The 22,340-nt window shown below is 46.5% G+C and overlaps 1 protein-coding gene across 1 annotated transcript in view; it reads right to left on the bottom strand.

Annotated features, from left to right (window-relative positions):
* The window catches only part of DHX16 (DEAH-box helicase 16), a 317,650-nt gene that overhangs the window by 128,799 nt on the left and 166,511 nt on the right, over positions 1-22,340 (bottom strand). The window contains exon 8 of the mRNA XM_069635324.1: positions 5,068-5,256. Within this exon, the coding sequence (XP_069491425.1) occupies positions 5,068-5,256 (189 nt within the window). The remainder of the gene's footprint in view (positions 1-5,067; positions 5,257-22,340) is intronic.

Here is a 22,340-nt window from a genome sequence, read left to right as displayed (position 1 = left end):
GAAAGGCAAGAGCGGTAGCTCATGCTATAAAAGCAAAGGGGCCTCTGTCAGACTGGTTAGTATCGGGAGAGAAGTCTAGTGTGGTGGATCTAGACGAAGTCTCACGGGTGGACTCTGAACAAGACCTAGACGATAGTGCTACACTCTATCCTGAAGATCCCATAGGACCAGGTGGAACAGGCGAAACACCTGAGCCAATACGGCCCGTGCAAAGAAGCTCAAATGAGGAATGTATTCCGAGTCGTATCTGCTACATCAAGAACCTTTATCCGAGTGGAAAAATCCCTGGTTGTCGCGATCAGAATTTTTAACCAGACTCCACTATATTCCTCAACTTTGAGTTATGAAATCTGACGACTTCTTGTTTATTGAACCCCTACAGGTCCTTAACCCTCACGTCTCTGCCATACATTGTACTTTCCTGGCCTCAACACAAATGATTAGAAAATATAAAGAAGAACTGATAGCTGTAGATATTGCCATTGATGTTGATCCTCAGGAGAGGGACCTAAATGAGGAAATTGAGGCCACTGGGACCACTGATATACAAGCCCCATTGGCTAATCTAGTGGCACTGGAAAATACGGCGATGTCTGAAATACAGCAAGCCCTTAAAACATTGTTGGAAGCTCCCCCGCGATTTACACAGAACCTTTGAAGCTTTTCTCTTATTTCATGGAACTGTCGAGCTTTGTCCATCTCCTGAGGCCAGAAGGATCAATGATCTGCTGTCTAAGCATAGTTGTATATGTCTTCAGGAAACATGGACATTGAATCCACTATTGCTGGATGGTTTTGTAGTACCTCAGTCTTTTGCCAAAAGAGGGGACAAGGGTCGCCCATATGGGGGTCTAATTACGGGGGTGGTTAATACGGTCAACTCTCGGAAGATTCAGGCCAAAGCCGCTGATTACCTTTTGGCGGTTGAGGTGGATTACCCAAATGAAAACGGGCAAAGTAGATTCTTATTGATCAACCTCTATAATCCCCCCGGAGCGTTGGTAAGAGAACCATTACAAGAGGCTATTCATGACTTATTGTCATCTTGGACTCAAAGATCTGGTAATCTAGCGGTAGTGGTGATGGGGGATTTTAATTGCCATATGAGGGGCGATCAGCTGGCTTCTCCTAACCCCGCCCTGAGTGAAATATGCTTGATGACTCATGGGAAAAGGGAGAGCGAAGGGTTAGGGTGGTTACAACTGTTTGAGACATGGGAAACTGTTTTTATCCATGATTAATGGTCGAACACTAAGTGACCGGCCGGGGAAACACACATGGTCCAATGGCACATCATTTAGCACTTTGAACTATATATTTATGTGCCCTGAAATGCAGTCCATAGTTACTAACATGAGGGTTATACAAAACAAATGGAGTGACCATGCGTTTCTTCTTTGCTCTCTCCATCTACCTCTCCCCCCCGCCACTCAGTGTAACATTGGCAATATTCAAACAAATTGTACAGGATCCAGAATAGTATGGTCGGAGAGAAACATTAGAGTGGCTACGGAAGCACTTTCATTTCCCGCCCAGGGGTCTCTTCCCCATTTCGAACAGATGACCGTAAATGAAATAGAAGAATGGATCCTGGGATTTTCGGGTCTCCATGCCACCATAAAAAAAAATCATATGCTAAAACTGGGAGGTTCTACTCCCCCCTATAATAAGGGAATACGTGATGCCAAGAGAGGACTAAGAGCAGAGTTGCGGGGTCTCAAGCACTTGCACATAGCGAGAACCACCTATTATGACAAAGTCAGAAAAGCCAAAAATAAATATAGAGCTGGTATTAGGAACATCAGAACAATAGAGAGGAATATCAGAAACCAGAAGCTGGTTAAAACTATTTGCTCTGGAAACTCGCGTAATATATGGCAACTATTAAATGAGAACAGAGAGAAGGTCAAGGGCCATTTAGATAATCCCATTGGAGAGGAAACTTGGGTAATATTTTTATTAGATCGTAATTCTGGAGAGGTGGATGATCCAATTACATCAATATTGAAGATCCCCTTTCCTCCGCCCCTAGATGTCTCAGAAGAGGCCATTCTTAATAAAATAGCCACCTTGAAAGCTTCCAGAGCTCCTGGCCCCAATGGGTTGGCCAATGTAGTTATTAAGAACCACCCTGCTTTTTGGGCATTCCTCCTATCTATACTTTTTAAAAAGGTCCTAGCTCAGGGGGCGACTCCCCGCTCATGGCAAACGGCTATATTGGTGCCGGTGTTCAAAAAGGGTAGCCGCATGGATCCAAATAACTACAGGCTCCTTTCCATGCTAGATACCACGGGAAAACTCTTTGCAGCACTTTTGCTTATGGAGTTGCAGAATTGGGTTGAACATACCAACATTCTTAGCAGGTTCCAATGTGGTTTTCGCCGTGGCTTCTCTACCACGCACAATCTGTGGGTGGTGAAACGCTACGAACGCGGGCGCTTAGCAAGGGACTGCCCTCGCTCTATGCCCTATACATTGACTTTAAGGCTGCCTTTGACTCCATACCAAGAGCTAGGTTGTGGACTAAGCTAGAAACCATGGGTTGTCCGCCTGGTCTTCTCCACTATCTAAGACAGTTACATTATAATACCACGGTGTTCCTCAGACTAAATCAAGAGGGCACTATAACTAGACAAGTGAGACAGAATAGGGGGGTAAAACAGGGATGCGTTACTGCACCTCTGGTGTATAACCTATATGTTTATGATATCCCAATAGCACTGGCCGAGGCGAATAACTGCCCACCCAAAATAGGGGAAGCACCGTGCACAGTCTTGGCATATGCAGACGACCTGGTCATCTTTGATAACACTATAGCTGGTATTAGGCGCTCAGCGGTGACTCTATGGGAATATGCTAAGATCAATAGTTTGTCGATCAACCTGGAAAAGACAAAGGTGATCAGATTTACGAAGAAAAAAGTATCCCGAGTTGAGCTCTGGGTGCATAACAACAACATACTATATTCCCCTTCCTATCGGTATCTAGGTGTTGAAATTGAACCGTGGGGTGATTACTCCCTGTGTAGACAAGGGAGGATAACTAGGGCGCAGCAAGTAACAGCTTTAATTGCGTCATTCACCTGCAAGCAGGCCGGTTTTACTCTATGGGGGACGAGACACTTGTATATTCAAGTGTTTGCGCCCATGATTACGTATGCGCTGGAAGCCCTTACTTCATTCGACTTGGCCTGGTTGCAAGTGATGGAGGGAAAATTTTGGCGACGCATATTGGGATTACCTCCGAGTGTCCCTATAGCCTTGATAAGGCTTGAGCTGGGTCTTCCTTCACTCAAAGCAATGGTACTTAAAAAGAGGGTGAGCTTCTATCTCAAAATGAAGAGCAGTTCTCCTAACCCATTATTGGCTACCATACATCAAGAAGTGAGCAAAAAAGACACTACTCCCCCCCCCCCCCTCCAGAAGGATATGATCAAATTTCTCAGAGACATAGGTTGGACTCATAGAGGGGCAATTGTTTCCCAGGACGTTTTAATAGCACTTGGAAAAAAGGTAGACATCTGGGACTGGCTGGTGAACTTCTCTCATTTGAGTCGTTTAAAGTCATGTTCTTTTGTGAAATACAGAATCTATAATTTTATGAAACCTCAAGCCTATCTGTACCTCTGCCCCTCCACCAGGCTCAGACGGTTTATTACTCTATTCCGCCTGGAGCAATTATCGACTTTGTATAAATTAGGATCTAGGGAAAAGATCGCTACTGCTGAGCGAGTAGGTCGTCTATGTAACTTCCCTGAATGCCTGGAGACCGCCAAGCATCTACTAACCGAGTGCTCTGTATTAGGATCCTCAATCATCAAATATCTTGGCGAATTTGTGCACGATCTGCAATCTACATGTGAAAGCCAATTCTGGCTTTATTGTACTAATACTTCAAACATGCATCTTTTTATTGCATTATATAATGTATGGCTACAGATCGAAATAGTTATGGGCGCCTTGATTTAAAATGTCCTAATAGGAAGGGTTTTTTTATGAATATGCGAGTGATCCTGATTGGGAAGAGGTCATTCCTCTCCTATATAGCAAATGGGTACAGAGGCATGATGTCTCTGGCAGGGGGTTTAACACCTCATAGAGGGTCAATCTGCATAATCACTATAATGTATGTGCAAATATGTTGCCAAGGATAAATGGCTAGATAGCATTGTGTATTTTATTTTATCTTCCTTAGTAATTCTGATACTTGTAAAGGTGCTATGTATTTAGGTATATATAGATCTATGTTTTATATATTTTTTATATTTGTAAAGAGTTCATTTTTCTATGCAATTTGTAATATGTGTAAAGTTTGAAGTAATTTCAATCTGTATCACATTAAAGTATTATTATTATTAATGTACATTTCTCATGCAGTCATTTCCGTCGCGAACATTTCAGTCGCGGTAAAACAACCCCAAATCGTAAACTCACCAGTATATGAATATTGGATCACATGTCTAGAACAGTTTAATTGCATACTAAACAGGCACCTGTGTCATTATTTTATGATATTAAAATATGCGGATACGAAATACAAACAATTTAGAAAACCCTGATTTTAATGGAGTTAAAAGTGTCCTTTTCAGATAAAAAATCTTAGGGCATTCCCTTATAACTCGCAAAAGTGATCACTGTTGTCGGTGAGTATAGAAAGCATGTGAATTCGAGCTGGATCCTGCGTTGGAGGAAGGAACGGTCTCCACTGTGGGTGTGCAGCTCAGATTCAAGAGTTTTGAATAGTCATTGACACATTGAAGGGCCTTCCTGGGCTCTCAGGGACTCGTCTAAGCTGCAAGTAGTAGTGGTCTCCATGCTGAAGAAATAGAAGTTCTGGATTTTCATTCTGGGATCACAAGCATTCACGGCTGTATTGATGCATCACTCTGCGACCACCCTCCACTCAAAGCAGAGCAATCGGTACAGTAGAGCATAGGACTCGTGAAAACAACCTCACTCCAGGTTCATGCCTGTTCAACTCAGTCCTAGTGGGAACCAACTAACAAGAAGTCCAGAAATCCAGGCTTTGCCATAGAATAGGACTGCACAGATTTAGGAACATGCCTACCTCCTCATACAGGTACTGCGGGATCTGTGTGGTCTTCCCAGAGCCGGTTTCACCTTCGATGATCAGGATCTGGTGCTCTGCAATGGCAGCAAGCAGGTCTGCACGGTATGGGAAGACTGGCAAGCTGCGGCGTACCTCCTGGATGGACAGCTTCACTTTCTCAGCTTCAGAGACCTGCAGACTGTCATCCTGTGCCAGGAAGCCAAAGGCAGAGTATTAGTGTGTAAAATGTTATGAATGTTATGTTTAGTGTCATTTGAGGGGGCATCTGCCAGCGATATGGCCATGTGGCACATCTAGCAGCCTCGGTGTGCCAAGCTTGCATAGTTTTGGATTAGTGAAGAACCAACAGTGCATAAAAAACGTCACAGAATAAGTCATTGCGGAATGAGTAACATTGCAGACATTTCTACTTCGGAAATTCGTTTTCACCTACCAAATGCATGCAGCAGAGCATAACCAATCAGCAGAATACAGTAGTCTCTCCCGTGCACTTGTCAGCATCGTAATGTAAAGTTCTTAAGCTTTATTTTGCCCCATTCACCACTGTAGTGGCCTCACCCCATTCACCACTGTAGTGGCCTCACAGCACTGGTGACTTGTCCAGGAAAATGTTGTATTGTGCTCACTCCCAGGAAGGAAGGAGGAACATAGGGCAGCAGTCACAGAGGGAGCAGCAGGAATCGGAATGGGACGTGCATAATTAACAAAGATATAACTGGGTTAGTGAAGAGAGAAAGTCATGGCATAAGCAGGGGTGTGTTTAATGGCAGCAGTGGATCAGACCGAGTGCTGATCAGGGAAGTGGAAAAGTAAAACATCCTGTGGTAATGAGCATTTTCCAATGATTGTGCCTTCTGGTGCTACCAGGGAGATTTCCCAGAGTCCTCTGGTGTTTTGGGGATCTCAAACTTATGTTTGTGGTCAGAGGGACATTACTGAACTGCCCAGCCACTGAAGCCCTTTTTTTACTATATGGTCCCACGCTAGCCCATATGGCTCCTGGGATAGGGGGGCTTTTTAAGCACCCCATTTTTTCTTAGGGAGATTATAGAACCCTGGATTGGTTTTGGTCAGTGGGCCGATTTAGTTTTGGTTTCACCAGGGTGCTGCAGATTTTACCACATAAGTGTAGCTCAATGCATCATTATAGTAGCCATTGGGGTACCAACATGTTTTGTTTTTTAAGTCCTACTCTCTGCAGCTGGGAGTGTGGGCATATGAGGAGAGCCTGTTCCTGCCCTCAATTCTGCTGGATTTTCAGATAGTAAGCAGCTTTACTTTAATTGCTGGTGAGTCACCGTGGCTGGACCCTGTGCTAAGCTTTGGTCCAGGTTTCTAGCTGGTGGGCATTCTTCTTGGGTCTTCCTCCTTCTCCCTCCTGCTTGGATCAAGCCTTCCAATTGTTGGTTTGCCAGATCACCAGCCTTTGATCTCATAGCTGCAGGTGCCCGGAGGATGTTGGGACCTCACAGTTTCTGCTGGGGTGCTGCCTTGCTTTGCGAGCTACCGGAAGTTACCTTGGTCAGGTTCTCACATCCTTCTGAAGCCACCTCCTTCCCTGCTTTCCCTTCTGGAAGGTGGGCCTGACTCCTAACAATGCTGGGGTATCGTTTGCTCAGGGTTCCAGTTCCCGATTGACCCAATCCTTCATCTTTCCCTATAAAAGATGATCTGTACTTGGCAGGTTGTTTCTCCTGACTAGCACTGTATTTCAGAAATGACAAGAGTACCTACGTCTGGACCCTGGATTGGTGGGGTATTCCTGGCACTTAACCACACGAGTCCCTATGGTAGGGGATTTCTGCAGGGGTACTTCACTGCATTGCCGACTTTCTTGCATTGGGGGCTGAAACCTGTGAGGCTGCTTCTTGTAATAGAGCTGCAGGGACCATCTCTGGAGCCGTCGGGAGAAACGGAACTTGCCTGCTTTCCACTCCCACCGCAGAACTGCCTGCCGACTCAGTTCTGTGTTGTTCTGGAACATTAAACCTGGACAGTGACATTTCCCGGACAGTGACATTTTTCCAGGGTTCCCCCTGGATCCCTGGGTTTTGAGTCCAGAGAATATATTGTCTACACGACCCTCAGTCTGGCTTCAGAGCAGCCAGAAGCATGGAAACTGCTCTCCTGAACATCCGTGAAGACCTGCTTTCCAATCTTGATTATAAGATCACATCTGTTCTTATCTTACTCGATCTCTCTTCTGCCTTTGACACAGTCAACCATGTCATCCTGCTCAACCGTCTCCGTGATAACTTGGGTATCACCGATCAGGCTCTGGTCTGGCTGAACCCTTTCCTCTCTGATTGACCCTCCCAGGTCCAACTTGGGTCCTTCCTATCATCTCTCTCACTCTCTCCTTGTGGTGTTCCCCAGGGTTATATGTTAAAGTTTCGACTCAAAAGGGTCGAGTCAATTCGACTGAAAAAAGGGATCGAATATTTGTGGGGGTCTCCCCCAACCCCCAAAATCCTCATTTTTGGTGTAAAAAATACCTTTTTTTTAACCTATACTAGATACAAAAATATATACATTTAAAAACAAAATTCGATCCTTTTGTTTTCGGTCGAATGCACTCACCTTTGGCTTTTGATCCTTTTGATTTCGTAACTTTAACTGAACGCCGTTCCCCAGGGGTCTAACCTCTCTTCCTGGCTTTTCAACTAATACACGGCACCCCTTGCCCACCGCATTGTTGCTCTCTGCTCCAATTTTCAGTGCTATGTGGATGACACTTTTCAGGCTCCCCCTCTACCACCTCTTCTCCCTCTCTCATCTCGGACTGTGTCTGCTATCCAGGAGTGAGTGGTGTGCCGCCAATGATCTCTGCCTTAATGGCGTTGCAACTAAATCAAATAAATACAGAAAAAATAATGGCAGTAAGACTGACATCCTCCTCATCGGCTCACATGCACCTTCCTTTCCTGTCACTCTCTGGCCGGTCTCCCTTTGCCCCCACCCCGCTCCCACCTGAGAGGCTAAGAACCTCGGGGTCATCTTCGACTCCACGCTTTCCTTTTCTCCACACATCTCTGATGTCTCCAAGAAATCAAAACTACCACCTGCACCTCCTCAGAGGTATTCTTTCTTTCCTCTCCTTCCCCCAGAAGCTCACTGCTTCTAGAGCACTGGTTCGCTCTAGGCTGGACTACTGCAACAGCCTCCTTCTACTCTCCGCCCTCTGCAGCTCATCCAGAACAGGAATGCAAGACTTGTCCTTGGCCTCAAGCCCAGGGATCGTATCTCTCAAGCCCTGAAATCTCTTCATTGGCTCCCAATGGCTGCAAGGATTAAGTTCGAGACCCTTTGCATGGTCCACAAGGCCTTCTGGGGCCTGGGTCCGCAATACCTTCAAGTCTCCCTTCGGAAATACCTTCCTACACAAACTCTTCACTTCTCCAACTCCCTCAGGGTCAGTTGCGTCTCCAATCAACGAGTTGGGGGTTAGATCTTTCTTCGGCTGGGGCCTCCCTCTGGAACAGCCTCCCTGCCGCTCTGAAACTTGAGGAGAACCATCTTCGTTTACGGAAGCACCTCAAAACCTTCCTCTCTGCTTCTGCCTTCTCTCCTCCTCTCCCCTGCTGATCTCCGTCTGATTTGGCATTGGGCACATGGCTACCTTCTGATTTCAGGCCCAGATCCCAGCCCACCCAGCCGCATACCTGCACTGGGGTCTGTATCTGCAACCCTACAGTCCTCTTCCTGCACTTATTAGACACCCGTTGTCTGAGCCTTATTCTTGCACTTATCAGCTGCTGGCGGCTGCACTACCTGTTTTGATCTTGTGCTCAGCACTTTTCATTCCTCCCCTGCCCCTTGTAGTCTTCCCCCTCCCCCTCCCCTACACTTGAGCGTTCTCAATGTCACTGGGCCTAGTAAGATCGTTGTTTTATCCTCCGTTGCCCCCCCCCCTTTCCTAGTCGCGCACTGAAACACTTGTGAATGGGCACGATATAAATAAAATATCAATCATAGGTGAAGTCCTGGCTACACTCCTGCCATTGAATTTCTTTGCTATTAGGTGTCACTTGTTGCTACATGTATAGCTCTGCTTTCACTAGGAGTGTAGCGAGTCCTCGTGTCCGGTTCAGTAAAGTCTTAACTTATCAGGTCCCTTGGGATTGTGTTTTAGCGGGGGGCCCCTTTTCACTCCCTTCTAGCGATATACCTTTACGATGTAATGTGCATTTGGTTCACCCATTTTCATTTGTGGTAGAAGATCAGGAATACTCTTGTACTTGTTTGTGCGGAAACTTGGGTGCTAACCAGGAATGCATAAATGCCATCTTTCACTGTGTCCAGGTCCCCTTGTGCCCCCTGGCCCCTGCCCATAATACATGGGTAGTGTCTCTCACCAGAAAGTGGCCTCCCATGGTAGCATTTGGGGTGATGAGTGTCAATGACATTTACTGTATTTTATACATACACTGCTTCCATCTTGTGCCAGGCTTTCTCTAAAGCACTAATTTTTAACCCGATATTTTATTACTTTATTAAAGAGTATAGGTTTTCAGAATAACAGCGTTGAACTAACTGATCATCCCCAACAGCCCTCCTTCCCCCTGAAGGAGAGTCGGACTGCCCTGTCTGATGAATTCTATGGACCCCTCACCAGATCCCTGCCTAAAGTCTCCTCCCAGGTGAGCAGGGAAAGGCAGATGCTTCTGGGTCCTGCCCTTGGGGGTGGTGCTCTGCGGTGGGTGGGAGGGAATCACCTGGGAGGAGAAAAGGTTCAGGGGGTTGAGAGGAACCAATGGGGTGAGACCCAGTATTTATCATCCCCTAAGAGTAATCGCTTGTTGCCACAATAATTCAACTGTGCCACATGTTGAACACCTAAGCGTGGGTAAAATCAATAAAGACTCCTGTAAACCACAGTGTCAAGCCCATATAGCTAAATGCTTCCATAACTCAAAAGGGGTCCGAAGAATCACCAAAAACCTTAATCCTATTTTCAAAACAACTGGTGACTAATTTGTATGATGTGTCTTTAATGAATGCTATAGAAAGCAGAAGGCAAAACAGCTGAACAGAAAGTTTGAAAAACTGTTTAAGGCCTACAAGTCCCATAAATCACTGAGTACTGTGACGAGGAAGAGTGAGCAAGATGAACGAAGATGCAGGTGTGGTCAGCTAATTAAGCAGTATGACCCACACTTGAAGGAGAGAGAGGCTTAAAAGGCCACTTCAGGTGCAGGTCATTGGAATGAGCAGCAGCAGGAGGAGGAGAAAAAAGCAGGACTGGAGAAAGCAGTGCAGGCTGTGTATGCTGTGGAAAGCCAAATTGGAGGAGTCAATGGACACCAGGACCAGTGCGTGTCCCGAGAGGGTCTATGCCTCTAATACGTCAACCTGCAGAGGCAGCACAGTGGGAAGCATGGAAGGGAACTGCTTACCCATTCAGATTGCATTGTGCAGACATTTGCAGCAGGAAGCAGAAGTAGTAGAAGCAGCCGAGAGGTTCCAGGTGGCAGAGTTGCACCAGGAACTCAGGAGCCAATGCGGATCCTATTCAACCTGGTGGACGCAAAGGCAATCCAGAGGAAAGAGTTTGCATGACTGGGAGAAGCCACGGGTACATCTGTCCTGCGAGCATCGAGCAGAGCAAACGAGAGCGACTTACCCAGTGAGTTTGCGGCACATGAATGACTCTCCGACGCTGGCAGTGTGTGTCGTGAAGTTTCCCTCTTAAGTAAGCTAGGACTGTGCAGATGAATGTATGAATATCGAAGCCAACACAAGTGGTATTCGGTGAAACCAAAAGACTCTAGAACAGAGTACACCAGTTGTGTGAAGCTCCTCCAACCCCATGGGGAAGCCTTATTGAAATCCCAGATGTGCAAACAATACCCAAGCCTAAAGGGGTGGAAAACCAAGCAAAACAGAGTCATAAAAATTACAAAAGACCAGAGGGGGATTTTGAAAAGCCCAAGGGTTCTAAAGACTACTGCTCAAATTCTGGGAGACCTATACCTATAGTTGATACAAACATACATTGCCAAAGCCAAGACAGAAGAAAAGGGAGACTGTGTTAATAACTATTTGGTTGTTGGTAAAAAAAAAAAAGGCGAGAAAGAAAGGTGGCAAACAGGCTGCCCTTCTGGAGAAGGTTTATCCATAGGGAGAAGAGCATAATTTCTTGAAAACCATTAATGTGGTTCCTTGTTTCCCCATAACCTGTTTTGATGTTTAAGAAGTCTGATGAAGTTATTGCTATTCTAAGTTGGAAATGACCACTGAAGCACTTTTCTGTTCTCTTTGATAAAGAAGTTATACAGGTAGGCTAGTATACCCATATGGCAAGAAGGTCTTGTTGCCAAAAAGGCCTGGCAAAGGATTAAACCAGGTGGTGGTAGATGCAAGTGCTGAATTGTGGTTCTTAATTTATGACCTCTTGAACCCAAAGCTGTGTCGAACCATCTTGACAAAGACATTTGTTGCTGCTCATCTAATCAAAGAGCTATTTTTAGTGGCCAAAAAGCTCACTAGCCCTGACCAACCTACTGCTGTAGCCTCTCGCGCCCAAGCTCGATGTGATCCAATAGCTTCTTTCTTCCAAAATAAAATCCACACAATTAGAGATCATATTCTGGCCGAGAGAAGCAACATGCTCAAGATTGTTGAACTTTCTTATCCCCTGGCCCCCATCTCAGAGTGCATGGTGGCTGAGGTGCTGTTCAAACCTAAAATCAGCTGCCCCCTTGCATCCCCGCTCCCCTGCACATTTTACAGGACCTGGCACTGAATTTGATTGCACCCATTACTGAGGCACTTCAATTCTGCTGTAGCACTGGATTCATCGCCCCTTCTATGAAGCATGCAGTTGTTTCTCCACTGCTTAAGAAACCTCATTTAGATCCAGATATTGCCGGAAATTACCGTCCCCGATCTCTCCTTCCTGCTCTCTAAATTGTTGGCAGCCATTGTCACCCCCCAGCTTTCGACCCACCTTGAGGTCAATGACATCCTTCACCCCCTCCAGGCGGGTTTTCGTCCAGGGATGGGGACTGAATCAGTCATGGTGGCTCTCCATGATGACATTGCTCTGGCATCAGACCACGGGGAGACGAGTGCCCTTATTCTACTCAATCTCTCTGCGGCCTTCGATACTGTTGTCCACCCAAGACTGTTGCAATGTCTCCTGGAGGCCTGTGTCTCTGGAGACCCTCTGAAGTGGTTCTCCTTTTTATTAGGCCGCACCCAGGTGGTGTCTCTCCCTCCTTTTACCCTGTCCCTCACGGTGGTTGACTGTGGAGTTCCCCAGGGCTCGGCATTGTCACCCCTGCCTTTTAATTTATACATGGCAGCCCTGGCCCGATTGATTGCCAGCTTCGGTGTCCACTTCTGTGTGTATGCAGACGATGCACAAATCTTTTTCCGTCTCAATGCTCCAATAGACAGCCCCCACCCCCCCCCCCCGACTCTGTTGAAAGACCGTCCTTCTGCCATTTGTCATTGAATGTCTGAAAACTTTAACAGCGACAAGTCAGAAATACTTGTCATCGGAAAGACTACTATGGGCTGGGCCCCTGACTACTGGCCTACCTGTCTTGGACCTTGTCGCCACCAGGCAACTGTAGTGAAAAGCCTGGGCATAAAAATTCTGCCGTCAGGCTCCAGAGAGGCAGAGATCTCTTCGGTATGCTGCAGCGGCTTCGCTAAACTTAGGCTACTTAGGAAGGTGCTCCCATTCCTGCCGAACAATGCCAGGAGTAAAATTGCCACCGCCGCCATTATGGGTGCCATTGACTATTGCAATGGCATCTATTTGGGGCAACCGCTGGTGTTAGTTCAGCGACTTCAAATCCTACAAAATGCGGCAGCTAGGAGGGCTCTGAATGCCCCTAGATAGGACACCATCGAGACCTTCTGTGTCGCCTTCGTTGGCTCCTGGTTAAGTCTTGGGTAGTTTAAAATGTTGTGTATGGTCTATCGGGCCATCCATTCCACAGGGGCTTTGTTTCTTAAGTCAAGGCTGGCCCTTTATCAACATAAGAGAAATCTTCGGTCGACTGACCAGCTCTTGCTGACTGTCCCCCGCTTTAGGCGCTCCCGGTTGGGCGGCAGATCGTTTTCGGTGCTGGCTCCCACACTGTGGAATGCACTCCCGCTGCATGTTAGGAGTATTCAGACTATCTGCCTTTCGCAGGGAGTAGAAAACACTTCTGCTTTAGCTTGCTCTCCCTGCCTCCCTCTCAAGGAGCCTGCTGCCTAGTGCCTTGATGCCGTCTGGTCCTGCCGCGCTTTATAAATCTAGCATACAATACAATAGCATACAATACAAGGTGAACCCTGTTCTTACTCCAGGGAGTTTGGAATAGCGTATTTCTTTGTCAGAACAAAAGTTGTAACAAATTATCCCCTTTCTATAAACGAAAATAGTTAACAGCGATGTAAAAGCGCTTCTGCTCCAGTAAGGAAGTTTCCACGAGACCAGGAGGGGGCCAGCATTGTGAATACAGGTAGTCTTCAGTGGGAAACGCGTTAATGGAGTTTTCCTGAATCAACCAACAGGTGAGACTCTATAAAAATCTCTCTTGGGATACAGGTCCCAGGTCTTTGTATATGTCTGTACTACCCAAAGGTTTGGTAGAATGGCAGAGCAGCCAGGCTCATCTCATGAGGAGGATGTGAGCTGTAGGTAAGTACAATGAAGACAGTAAATACATAGGCCCAAAGAAACCCACACACTTGTAGTTATAGTAAAATATACATGCATTTTATATACACAAGGCAAAGTTATATTCAGGTAAGTAAATACTATTTAGACTAACCAACAGAAATGGAAAATATGAGAAACACTTGTTCAGGTGAATGCTTCAATAGTACTGGCTCGCGCCAGGAATGAGCACAGTTCAATGATAAATCAATCCACTTTGTAAAGTCACTCAGACAATGTTCTGTTGTAGGGAACAATTGTTCTTCAGCCCTAGCAACATCCATATACTACGTTGTAATACTTTTCAGTGATTCTAATACTTTAGCAGTTCATCCTCTTACTAGTTAAGAGTTCTTCAAAGTCAGCTGAGGAGGAGTGTAAAGTCATAGTTCGAGGGGTCAGTAATGTGAGGCGGACAACTGCTTGTAGATTTCTCAAAATATGTTAAATAAACCAACACACATAGGTATACTTTTAGATACTTTCAAAAGGACACTTATTAGTTGGTAGTTGCTGAACGCTTATAATTGTTGCAGGAGTTATCGGTAATAAGGCACTCCCACTAAGTAAAACGGTAATTGAATTAAGTTAGACAAAGACATACAAGATAGTGATTTTTAGAAAGGAAACTAGTTAGTTAGTGTTATACTAGCATCGCTTAAGGTTCTAGAGGCAGTTTCTTAGCAAAAACGCAACACTAGCCAAAAGGCAGTTCGGAGAGGCTTAAAGTCTTGAATAGCAGCAGAAGTCAAAAGTTCCTGTGAATACTTTCTAGTCTCTAGAATAGAAAATGCAAGAAGGCTTAACCAACGTTGGAGGCCCTGAAAAAGGACTTGCTAAAGGGACACAAGCAGCAGCTTGAGTCTGAGGTAACAGGGGGTTGCCCCGGACACCTGTTTATTTGTAATGTGCACCAGGCCCCGAGGTATCAGGGGGCAGCAGATACAAGAATGCTTTCAGCTTGAGGTTACATGGTTACATAGCAAGCAGGTGTTATACAGGAGAAGTTACATAATTACATACAAGTACAGAGAAGAAGCGGATTGCAGAATTTACATATCTCATACAGAGGGGGTGTGTGAAATAAATACAGGCAAAGGGAATAATTAACACATTGAAAATAGGTTGCAGGTTAATGTACATCATAAAAAAATAAGCTTCATGTTTTCAATTTACAGAGGAGTAGAGAAGGTGGCGAGAGGAAGAGCTGTCTGTCTTGCGGACCGACTAGTGGTTGTTTTCTCTGAACCAATTCGAGGTGTTATGTTTGAAATTCTGAAAGGTTTGGTCGGCTCTCAGGAAGGGGGGTGTGAGGTAGCAACAAAGCTGAGCTGCTTTGACTGGGAAGCTGCTTCCTCAAGCTTTAGTCAATCTGAACCTCGGTACAATGAGGGAGTTCGTGTTAGCAGTCCTGGTGGGACGGCTGGAGATTTTTTTTCGGTTAAATTTCTCAATAAAGGTACCTAGGAGCGGCGTTGTTCAGGCACTTGTGGATTAACAAGAGGGTTCCAAGTGAGATTTTGTCACTGGGTGTCAGCCATTTGTTTTGTCTCCTTGTATCTGAAATGGGCTCTCTTCTAGCAATACCTTGTTCTGCTCTCAGGGCATTATTCTGTAGTATTTGGATCCTGTTAACAAAATACTTGCTTGCGCCCAGGTATAAAGCAATAGTCCAATATAGATAGAATTAAAGCACGGGCTAGAATGGTGCAGCTAATCTTCGAGAGGAAGGGTTTACCTGCTCTGATCAGCTTGCATGTGTAAGATGAGGCGGATGCCATAGCGTTGACCTGTTTAGCAAGTGTGAGGGTGGAGTTGAGGTAGAAACCCAGGGTTTTGACCTCTTTGGCAACTTTAATGATATTGTCATCAATATTAAATGAGGTGTATTTAGGGCCCAGTTTGTTAGGGAGAATTCTCAAAAATGTGCTAATTCCCTTCACCTTAGAGACCCCCAGCAGTTTTGCTGGATTCTGAGGACTTGAGAGTATGACCCTTTTTTCCTACTCTCTCATGTGTTTTGAAATGCGTTTTACTCTGGTGTTTTCTTTGGTTATGGAGTTTTAGATTACTCCATAGGCATCTTTTCATGTGTCACACAGCACCTTCAGTGCAGTGGCACAGGGAAGCCTTTTCAGGCTTTCCCAAGGTTTAAATACCTTCTCTGGGATAGACTACTGTTTCCCAGAGAAAGTAAAGTCAAATTGACTTTACTAGTCTTTTTAAATTCCTAGACCCAGCACACCCTATCTTACTATACAGTGCTGGAGGGGTTAACTAGTATACCCTGTGTCTAGAAACTCATGTAGCAGTCAAATGCTACCCTTTCCTCTTGAAATGGCTGGTGGCAGTGGTTTCACAACAAACTACCGAGATTTTTCCCGACCGCAAATGCCGGTAGCGTTAGATTGAGGGAGCCATGTTTTTCAAGATGGCGTCTGAACCCCCTTTGTTTAAACAAGTCCCGGTCTTTTCGCCATTTCTTGGTGGAAAGTTCCTTCTAGAGTTTTGCTCTGCGCGCCAAACCTAGTTTGGTTCCTTTGTTCATTCGCTTTTGGTGGGCTTCAGGACTGAAGACCGCCAGTGTCTGGGGTGGGGAGGAAGTGAAGGCGGTGCCCGAAACTCCCTGTGCTTAGTCTCCTAGGAGACGCAAATGAACTCTGGTATGATTGGCTGGCTGACTGTCCAGCAAGGACAGTCACCCTTCTGGGTGAGCGACAGCTAGGCTGGAATGAATGGGAGAGAACTGAATAAAAGGCGAGTCTCTTGGCTTGGAAGGCATAGTCGACCACTGGAACGAAAGAACTGAAGACGAGCTTGAAGCGGACGGCTGCTGCAACTCCTGGACCGTTGCTTTGCCCGGTGAAGCCCTGTTGCAGGTCCGACTCGCTAAGTTCATCTCAACAGAGAAGCGCTGCAAGGACGACTTCTCCCTTTGAGTTGGTGCGACCAATCAACTCGTAAGCCACCTGGACACCATTCTCAGAGCTGGTTGTATTTTCCTCAGAGTGCTGCAGGAAACCGAATAACTAGGGAGAGGGACACCAGCTTGTGTGCTTTACTACAGCTATCGGAATTGAAGATTTGTCATCTGCAAGCTTTTTGACCAGTCGCAGTGCAGGAATCCCCCGACATCCTCCCCCTTGTCCCCACGACTGAGGCTCAGAAACAGCGAGATCTGCAGGAACTGCCAGGAACAGACGTCTTCAGCTGCATCTTTCTCTTCATTTTTAAGGTACTGTGAAACAAGACAGAGTACTTACCTCTTGCAGTAGTGCTTGAAACTTTCGCAACTAGCAGGCCTAATCAGCTTATGACCCAACATATAATTCTTTTTACAAACTACTTCTGAGAACTTCTCCAGACACTTTACCGTTTACCTACCAGAACCGTTTTATCCTATCCAAGACTTTAAGCCCATTGACTTTGGCCTAGCCTATTGAATTGAATTGACTCTTCCGGTGAACTCAAAGTATTTGCACTGTCTAAGAATAATTGCAATCCTTTTATGTTCTGAACCTATTCCTTTTTGCTCCTCCAAAGTATTCTGAATGCCATTTTGCTCCTCCTTCAAAGTAGTTTGATTGCCTCAGAAACTAAACGAGTATAGTACTGAAGTAGATGCGTGTATGATATCCAACTGCTTCCTTCTAGTGAATGTTTTATAACTGACTGTTGAATACATTAATAAATGTTTAACCAAGAAACCTTGACTGTAAGAGTTTATTTGAACACCTATGATTGTAGACCTCTGTGTTCACATTCCCTCTTGAGATAAGCCTGGCTGATCAGCTCTGCTACCAAAAACTGTAGTACAGACTTATACCAAAGGTTGCTTTTGCTTACACCTGTAGTCATAGTTGTGTGTAGTGGTCCCAAAGGGTACTGCATACAAACTCTGCCTAACAGAGTTTATTAAGGTAGAAAGCAGTCCCTAGAATGATGAGCTCAGTTTTGTCATCATTCAGGCATAGTCCATGGACAGCCATCCATGCCTGGATGACGAGGTAGATTTTATTTACCAAGGCCAAATCCTGGTCATAATCCCCGGTAAGCGGCATGAGAATCTGGGGGTTATCTGCATAGTTCATGTAGGTGACACTGAGATGGTCCAGATCATCGAAAAGGGGCTTAGTAAATAGGTTATACAATGTGGGCGAGACGCAGGATCCCTGTGGCACCTCACATGTAATAGGGATCCGATCTGCTGCTGGCGAGAAGACCCTCATAGTGCTATTGCTCAGACAGGACTGAATCCACGCTATGGCCTCCTGAGAGAATTGGGCTGCAGAGTCAAGGTGGTTGCATAAGACCTTGTGATCCATCAAACGGAAGGCTGCCGAGAGATCCAATAAAAGTAGTAGGACTGTGGTTCCCCTATCCCTGAATTGGCCCATCAGGGCTTTGAGGTCTTTCAGCGCAGTTTCAGTGCCATGTTGGGGCCTGAAGCCCGATTGCCGAACTCCCAGGGGATGATTGGACTCTAAATGTTCCTGTATCTGAAGATAGGCCACCCGGTCTAAGATTGTAAGTAAAAAGGGCACCGTCGTGATCGGCCTATAATTTGTGGGTAGGGTGGGATCAAGGAGGAATTGAGGAGTGGCAGGACCCACGACTCCTTTAGGTTGTTGGGGATAGTACCAGTGGTGAAGGAGCCACTGATTAGCTTCGGTTTGAAGGGAGAGTGTCTATCGCTGCATCTTTAATAATTTGGGATGGGCATTTGTTTCCTTGACAGTTTGATGGTTTTAGGGTAAGGATCATTTTTTCAACCTTGAACCTTTCCTGAAGTTGAAACGTTGTTCTGGTTTATTTGGATGCAAAGGAATATTGGCCAGTCTATTGGTGTTGGGGATATTATCCTTTTTGTTGGCGATTTTGGCTTGGAGTGATGTAAATTTGTTGTTTAAGGCTTGCTGGCTATTAGAGCACCAGAGTTTGTCTTTACACAATTGTCTGGCACTGGAATCAGGGTTTCTAGCTCTTTTAGGATTACAAAAAGTTCCTTTGAACTCAAGTTGGCTTGGAGGATCTTGTACGTTTCCTTTTTTGTAAGAATTACTTGCAATTGGACGAGATGTTGGTGAGGTTAGATTTGTTTTCGTCAGAGGTTAGGTGTCTCCAAATGACTTCACATTTACTTTTTTCCGCTCTCAGCGTTTTGAGGTGTGGGGGTGAACCATGAGTTTAGGTGGGCTCTAGGTTTGCTTTTTCTCATTGTTAGCGGTGCAATGGTATCTAGAGCTTTGGTCATGGCTTTATTGTAAGCGTCCACCAAAGTAGACGGGTCAGTGGTATCTGGCAGTGAGTTAATGGGCGGTATCAGTAGGGGTATGAGCTTGTCAGCCGTGATATTCTTTTTATTTCTAGTTTGGATAGGAGGGGCTTCTGGGTTGTTTTTATGTGACAGCGCTTTGACTGCTAGTGTGGTGGTGATCAGTCCATAAGTGGGGGTAATGGCAGTGATTGATTTATTACAGTTAAGGTCTGCTACCCAATCTAGGGTTCTCCCTTTGTTGTGGATGGGTAAAGATACTCTTTGGATGAGGCCAAGTTCCTTCAGCACATTGGAGATAGCTAAGGTTTGCTGGTCTTTAGGGTCATTGAATCCCAAGTTGAGATCCACCAGCAGGAGTATTTGGGAGGAGCATTTCAGATTATCAGATAAAACGGTGTAAATATCTTCCTCGAATGCGCCGATGGGGCCAGGAGGTCTATATTTCCGAGTCGGATATAGGTATTTTGGCCGTGAGTGATTCACAGGATTTGACGTCAATAGAAGGGGTTAGTCTTAAGTTGGATTTGGCTAGGATAGCTATGCCTCCACCACGAGGGCCCACCCTATCTGCTCTGAGAATAGAGTAGTTGTTGGGCACTGCGAGCATGAGGGCGGGAACTGCTGCTGCGTGTAGCCACGTTTCTGTTATTGCTAGAAAGTCGTAGTCTTCTGCCCTGATTAGACCTTCTATCTCAATGGCATGTTACACTAGTGATCTGGCGTGAATTAAGGCACCCTTGAGGTCTGGGACGAGGTTTTTTAGCGATGGGTTAGATGAGATGCACTTGCTTGCTACTTCGTCAGGTGTTAGAGAGATGTTTACTCTGTTTTTTAGTGGTCAGAACAGCTGTTCTAGGTGTGGGTAGAGTGGTACCAGGCTTACGATTGGATTTGTTTTTTAGGCAGGCTACGCGGACATACTTTACTTTGTTCTGAATAGGTCTTAGTGGCTAGAGGTTCATGAAGTTTGGTGTACTCTACATGTACTCTTTCTGGTATAAGGTAAGCAATACCCTTTCCCCAAAGTACCTTTGGTCGGAAGAAAGTGTTCGTGGCTGGATGCTCCGCGATGTTGCAGCTCTGGACCCGACCTCCGGACTCCTTGGTCTGACAATGAAAGGGAGGACAACGGATGGGATCTCTCAACAGCTGTCTTGGGGGAGGACCTCTGGCACGGCTTTCATCAACTTCTCTGCCCACTCTGTGGTTTTGATGCCTTTTCTGCAGCACCAACAAGGACGCGATTTGCCTGGTCATTTTTCTTTGATTCCCAAAGTCCTGCACTCTGTTGAGGGGACTTGGGCGAGATGGATTGCATCTCTGGCGTGTCCTTGAGGACTCAGCAAAGGCTTGGAAAGTCACAGGACCTCAGAAGATGGCTCAAGAAAAAGGTAGTCTTGGGACTGGGTGTTCCCACCAGTCAAAGGGAAGGAATTGCCCTCTTTGGAGTTCCTCTGTCAAATAGAAAATTAGGTCAGGACAGCAGTGGTTGCTTCACGGTGTTGCAAGGGGTCTGCAGACGTCTCTGGTCGCCATCTTCTTCGGTTAATTCAGTTTCCAGTGTTCGACTTGCTTCACTTCAGGAGCCTCAACTTTTCTACAGTTCCAGCACTCACTCCTCTGCAATCGCTCAGCAATTTACAGAAAGGAACAAGTTACTTACCTGTAACTGTTGTTCTCCAGCATGGGTCTGGCATGGATTCACATGCTCATGAATATTCCCCGTCGTCAGGCTGGGAATCCTCGGTAAAGAAAAAACCAGTATCAGTTTCGTTTCTGATCTGTCTTTCGTAGTAATAACCAATCACTGGTCTCTGCGTCATACTGACCACAGCCAATGACTGCCCTCTACCTAAGCACCGCCTCTGGCAACAATCTTCAGATTTGGAAGCACGTGAAGTGGCAGTATGACCAAGTGAAGAGGCGCAGAGGGGTAGGCGGGAGGGTTCGCATGTGAATCCATGCCAGACCCATGCTGGAGAACAACAGTTACAGGTAAGTAACTTGTTCCTTCTCCAGCATGGGGTCTGGCATGGATTCACATGCTCATGAATAAAGAATACATAGCAGTACACACATGCACAACCACGGGAGGTGGCAAAGGCTCAACATTAAGCATTGCATCAAACTCAACATTAAGCATCTTACCTCCTCACCAGGCTCACCTCAGGCGAACAGGTTGCGCAGCACTGCTTGGCCGACCCTGGACTCCTCCCTGGAATCCCGATCGTCGCAGTAGAACTTCGTGAAGGTGTGCGTCGACCTCCACGTAGCAGCCCTGCATATGTCCAGCAGGGGCACACCAGAAAGGAACGCCGTGGTAGCTGCGATCGCTCTGGTGGAATGGGCTCTCGGACGGCCAGGCAGCGGTCGGTTTGCCAACCGATGACAGTACATGATACAGCCGGAGAGCCATCTGGAAATGGAAGCCTTCGAGAGAGCCTTCCCCTGATTGACAGGTCCAAAGTTCACAAAGAGTTGTGACGTCTTCCCAAAACACTTCGTGCGGTCCACGTAGAACTTCAGCGCTCTAGCCACATCCAGCGAGTGCAAAGTCCTCTCAGCCGGCGACGAAGGCGACGGGAAGAATACAGGCAACACCAAGGGTTCGTTGAGATGGAAGTCCGACGGTACCTTGGGCATGAAGGAGGGGTGCGTCCTGAGCACTACCCTTGTGTCGTGAAAAGTCAAGTACGGGGCCTTGCAGGAAAGGGCCTGGATCTCTCCCACCCGTCGTGCTGAGGTGATGGCCACAAGAAATGCTGTTTTCCATGACAGAAACTTCAACGGGGCCGAGTGCAGAGGCTCGAACGGAGGTCCCATGAGCTTGGTCAGCACCACGTTGAGCTCCCACGCCGGGGCCGGAGCCTTCACCGGCGGGAACGATCTGAACAGTCCCTTCATGAACTCTTTCACCAGACGATGAGACCACAAGGACGTCCGCCCCGTGGTTCTGGTGTATCGGGAGATCGCAGCAAGATGAATCTTGATGGACGCGTGTGCCAGTCCAGCTTTGGCCAGCGTCAGCAGGTACGGCAGTACTTGGGGAGCCGTAATCCGTAGAGGGTTAATCTTCTGTGAGTGGCACCAGACAGAGAACCTCTTCCATTTGTGTCCGTAGCATTTAAGAGTCGAGGACGCCCTGGCCTTTGCAAGAACCTCTCTGCAGTCGGCCGGTATGTCGTATCCTCCAAACTCTAGCGCTGCAGGAGCCAGGCCTGCAAGTTCAGCGATTTCGGGTCGTGGTGGAGGATGGCGCCTCCTTCCCTGGAGAGCAGATCCGCGTCCACCGGCAGCTTGATTGGCGGGGACGCTGACAAGTCCAGAAGGTCC

This window comes from Ambystoma mexicanum, chromosome 13, assembly GCF_040938575.1.
Source record: "Ambystoma mexicanum isolate Mex_15411 chromosome 13, UKY_AmexF1_1, whole genome shotgun sequence".
In the NCBI taxonomy this organism is placed as follows: domain Eukaryota; kingdom Metazoa; phylum Chordata; class Amphibia; order Caudata; family Ambystomatidae; genus Ambystoma; species Ambystoma mexicanum.
The sequence above is the reverse complement of the archived record's forward strand: the minus strand, read 5'-3'. Positions and strand labels throughout refer to the sequence as shown.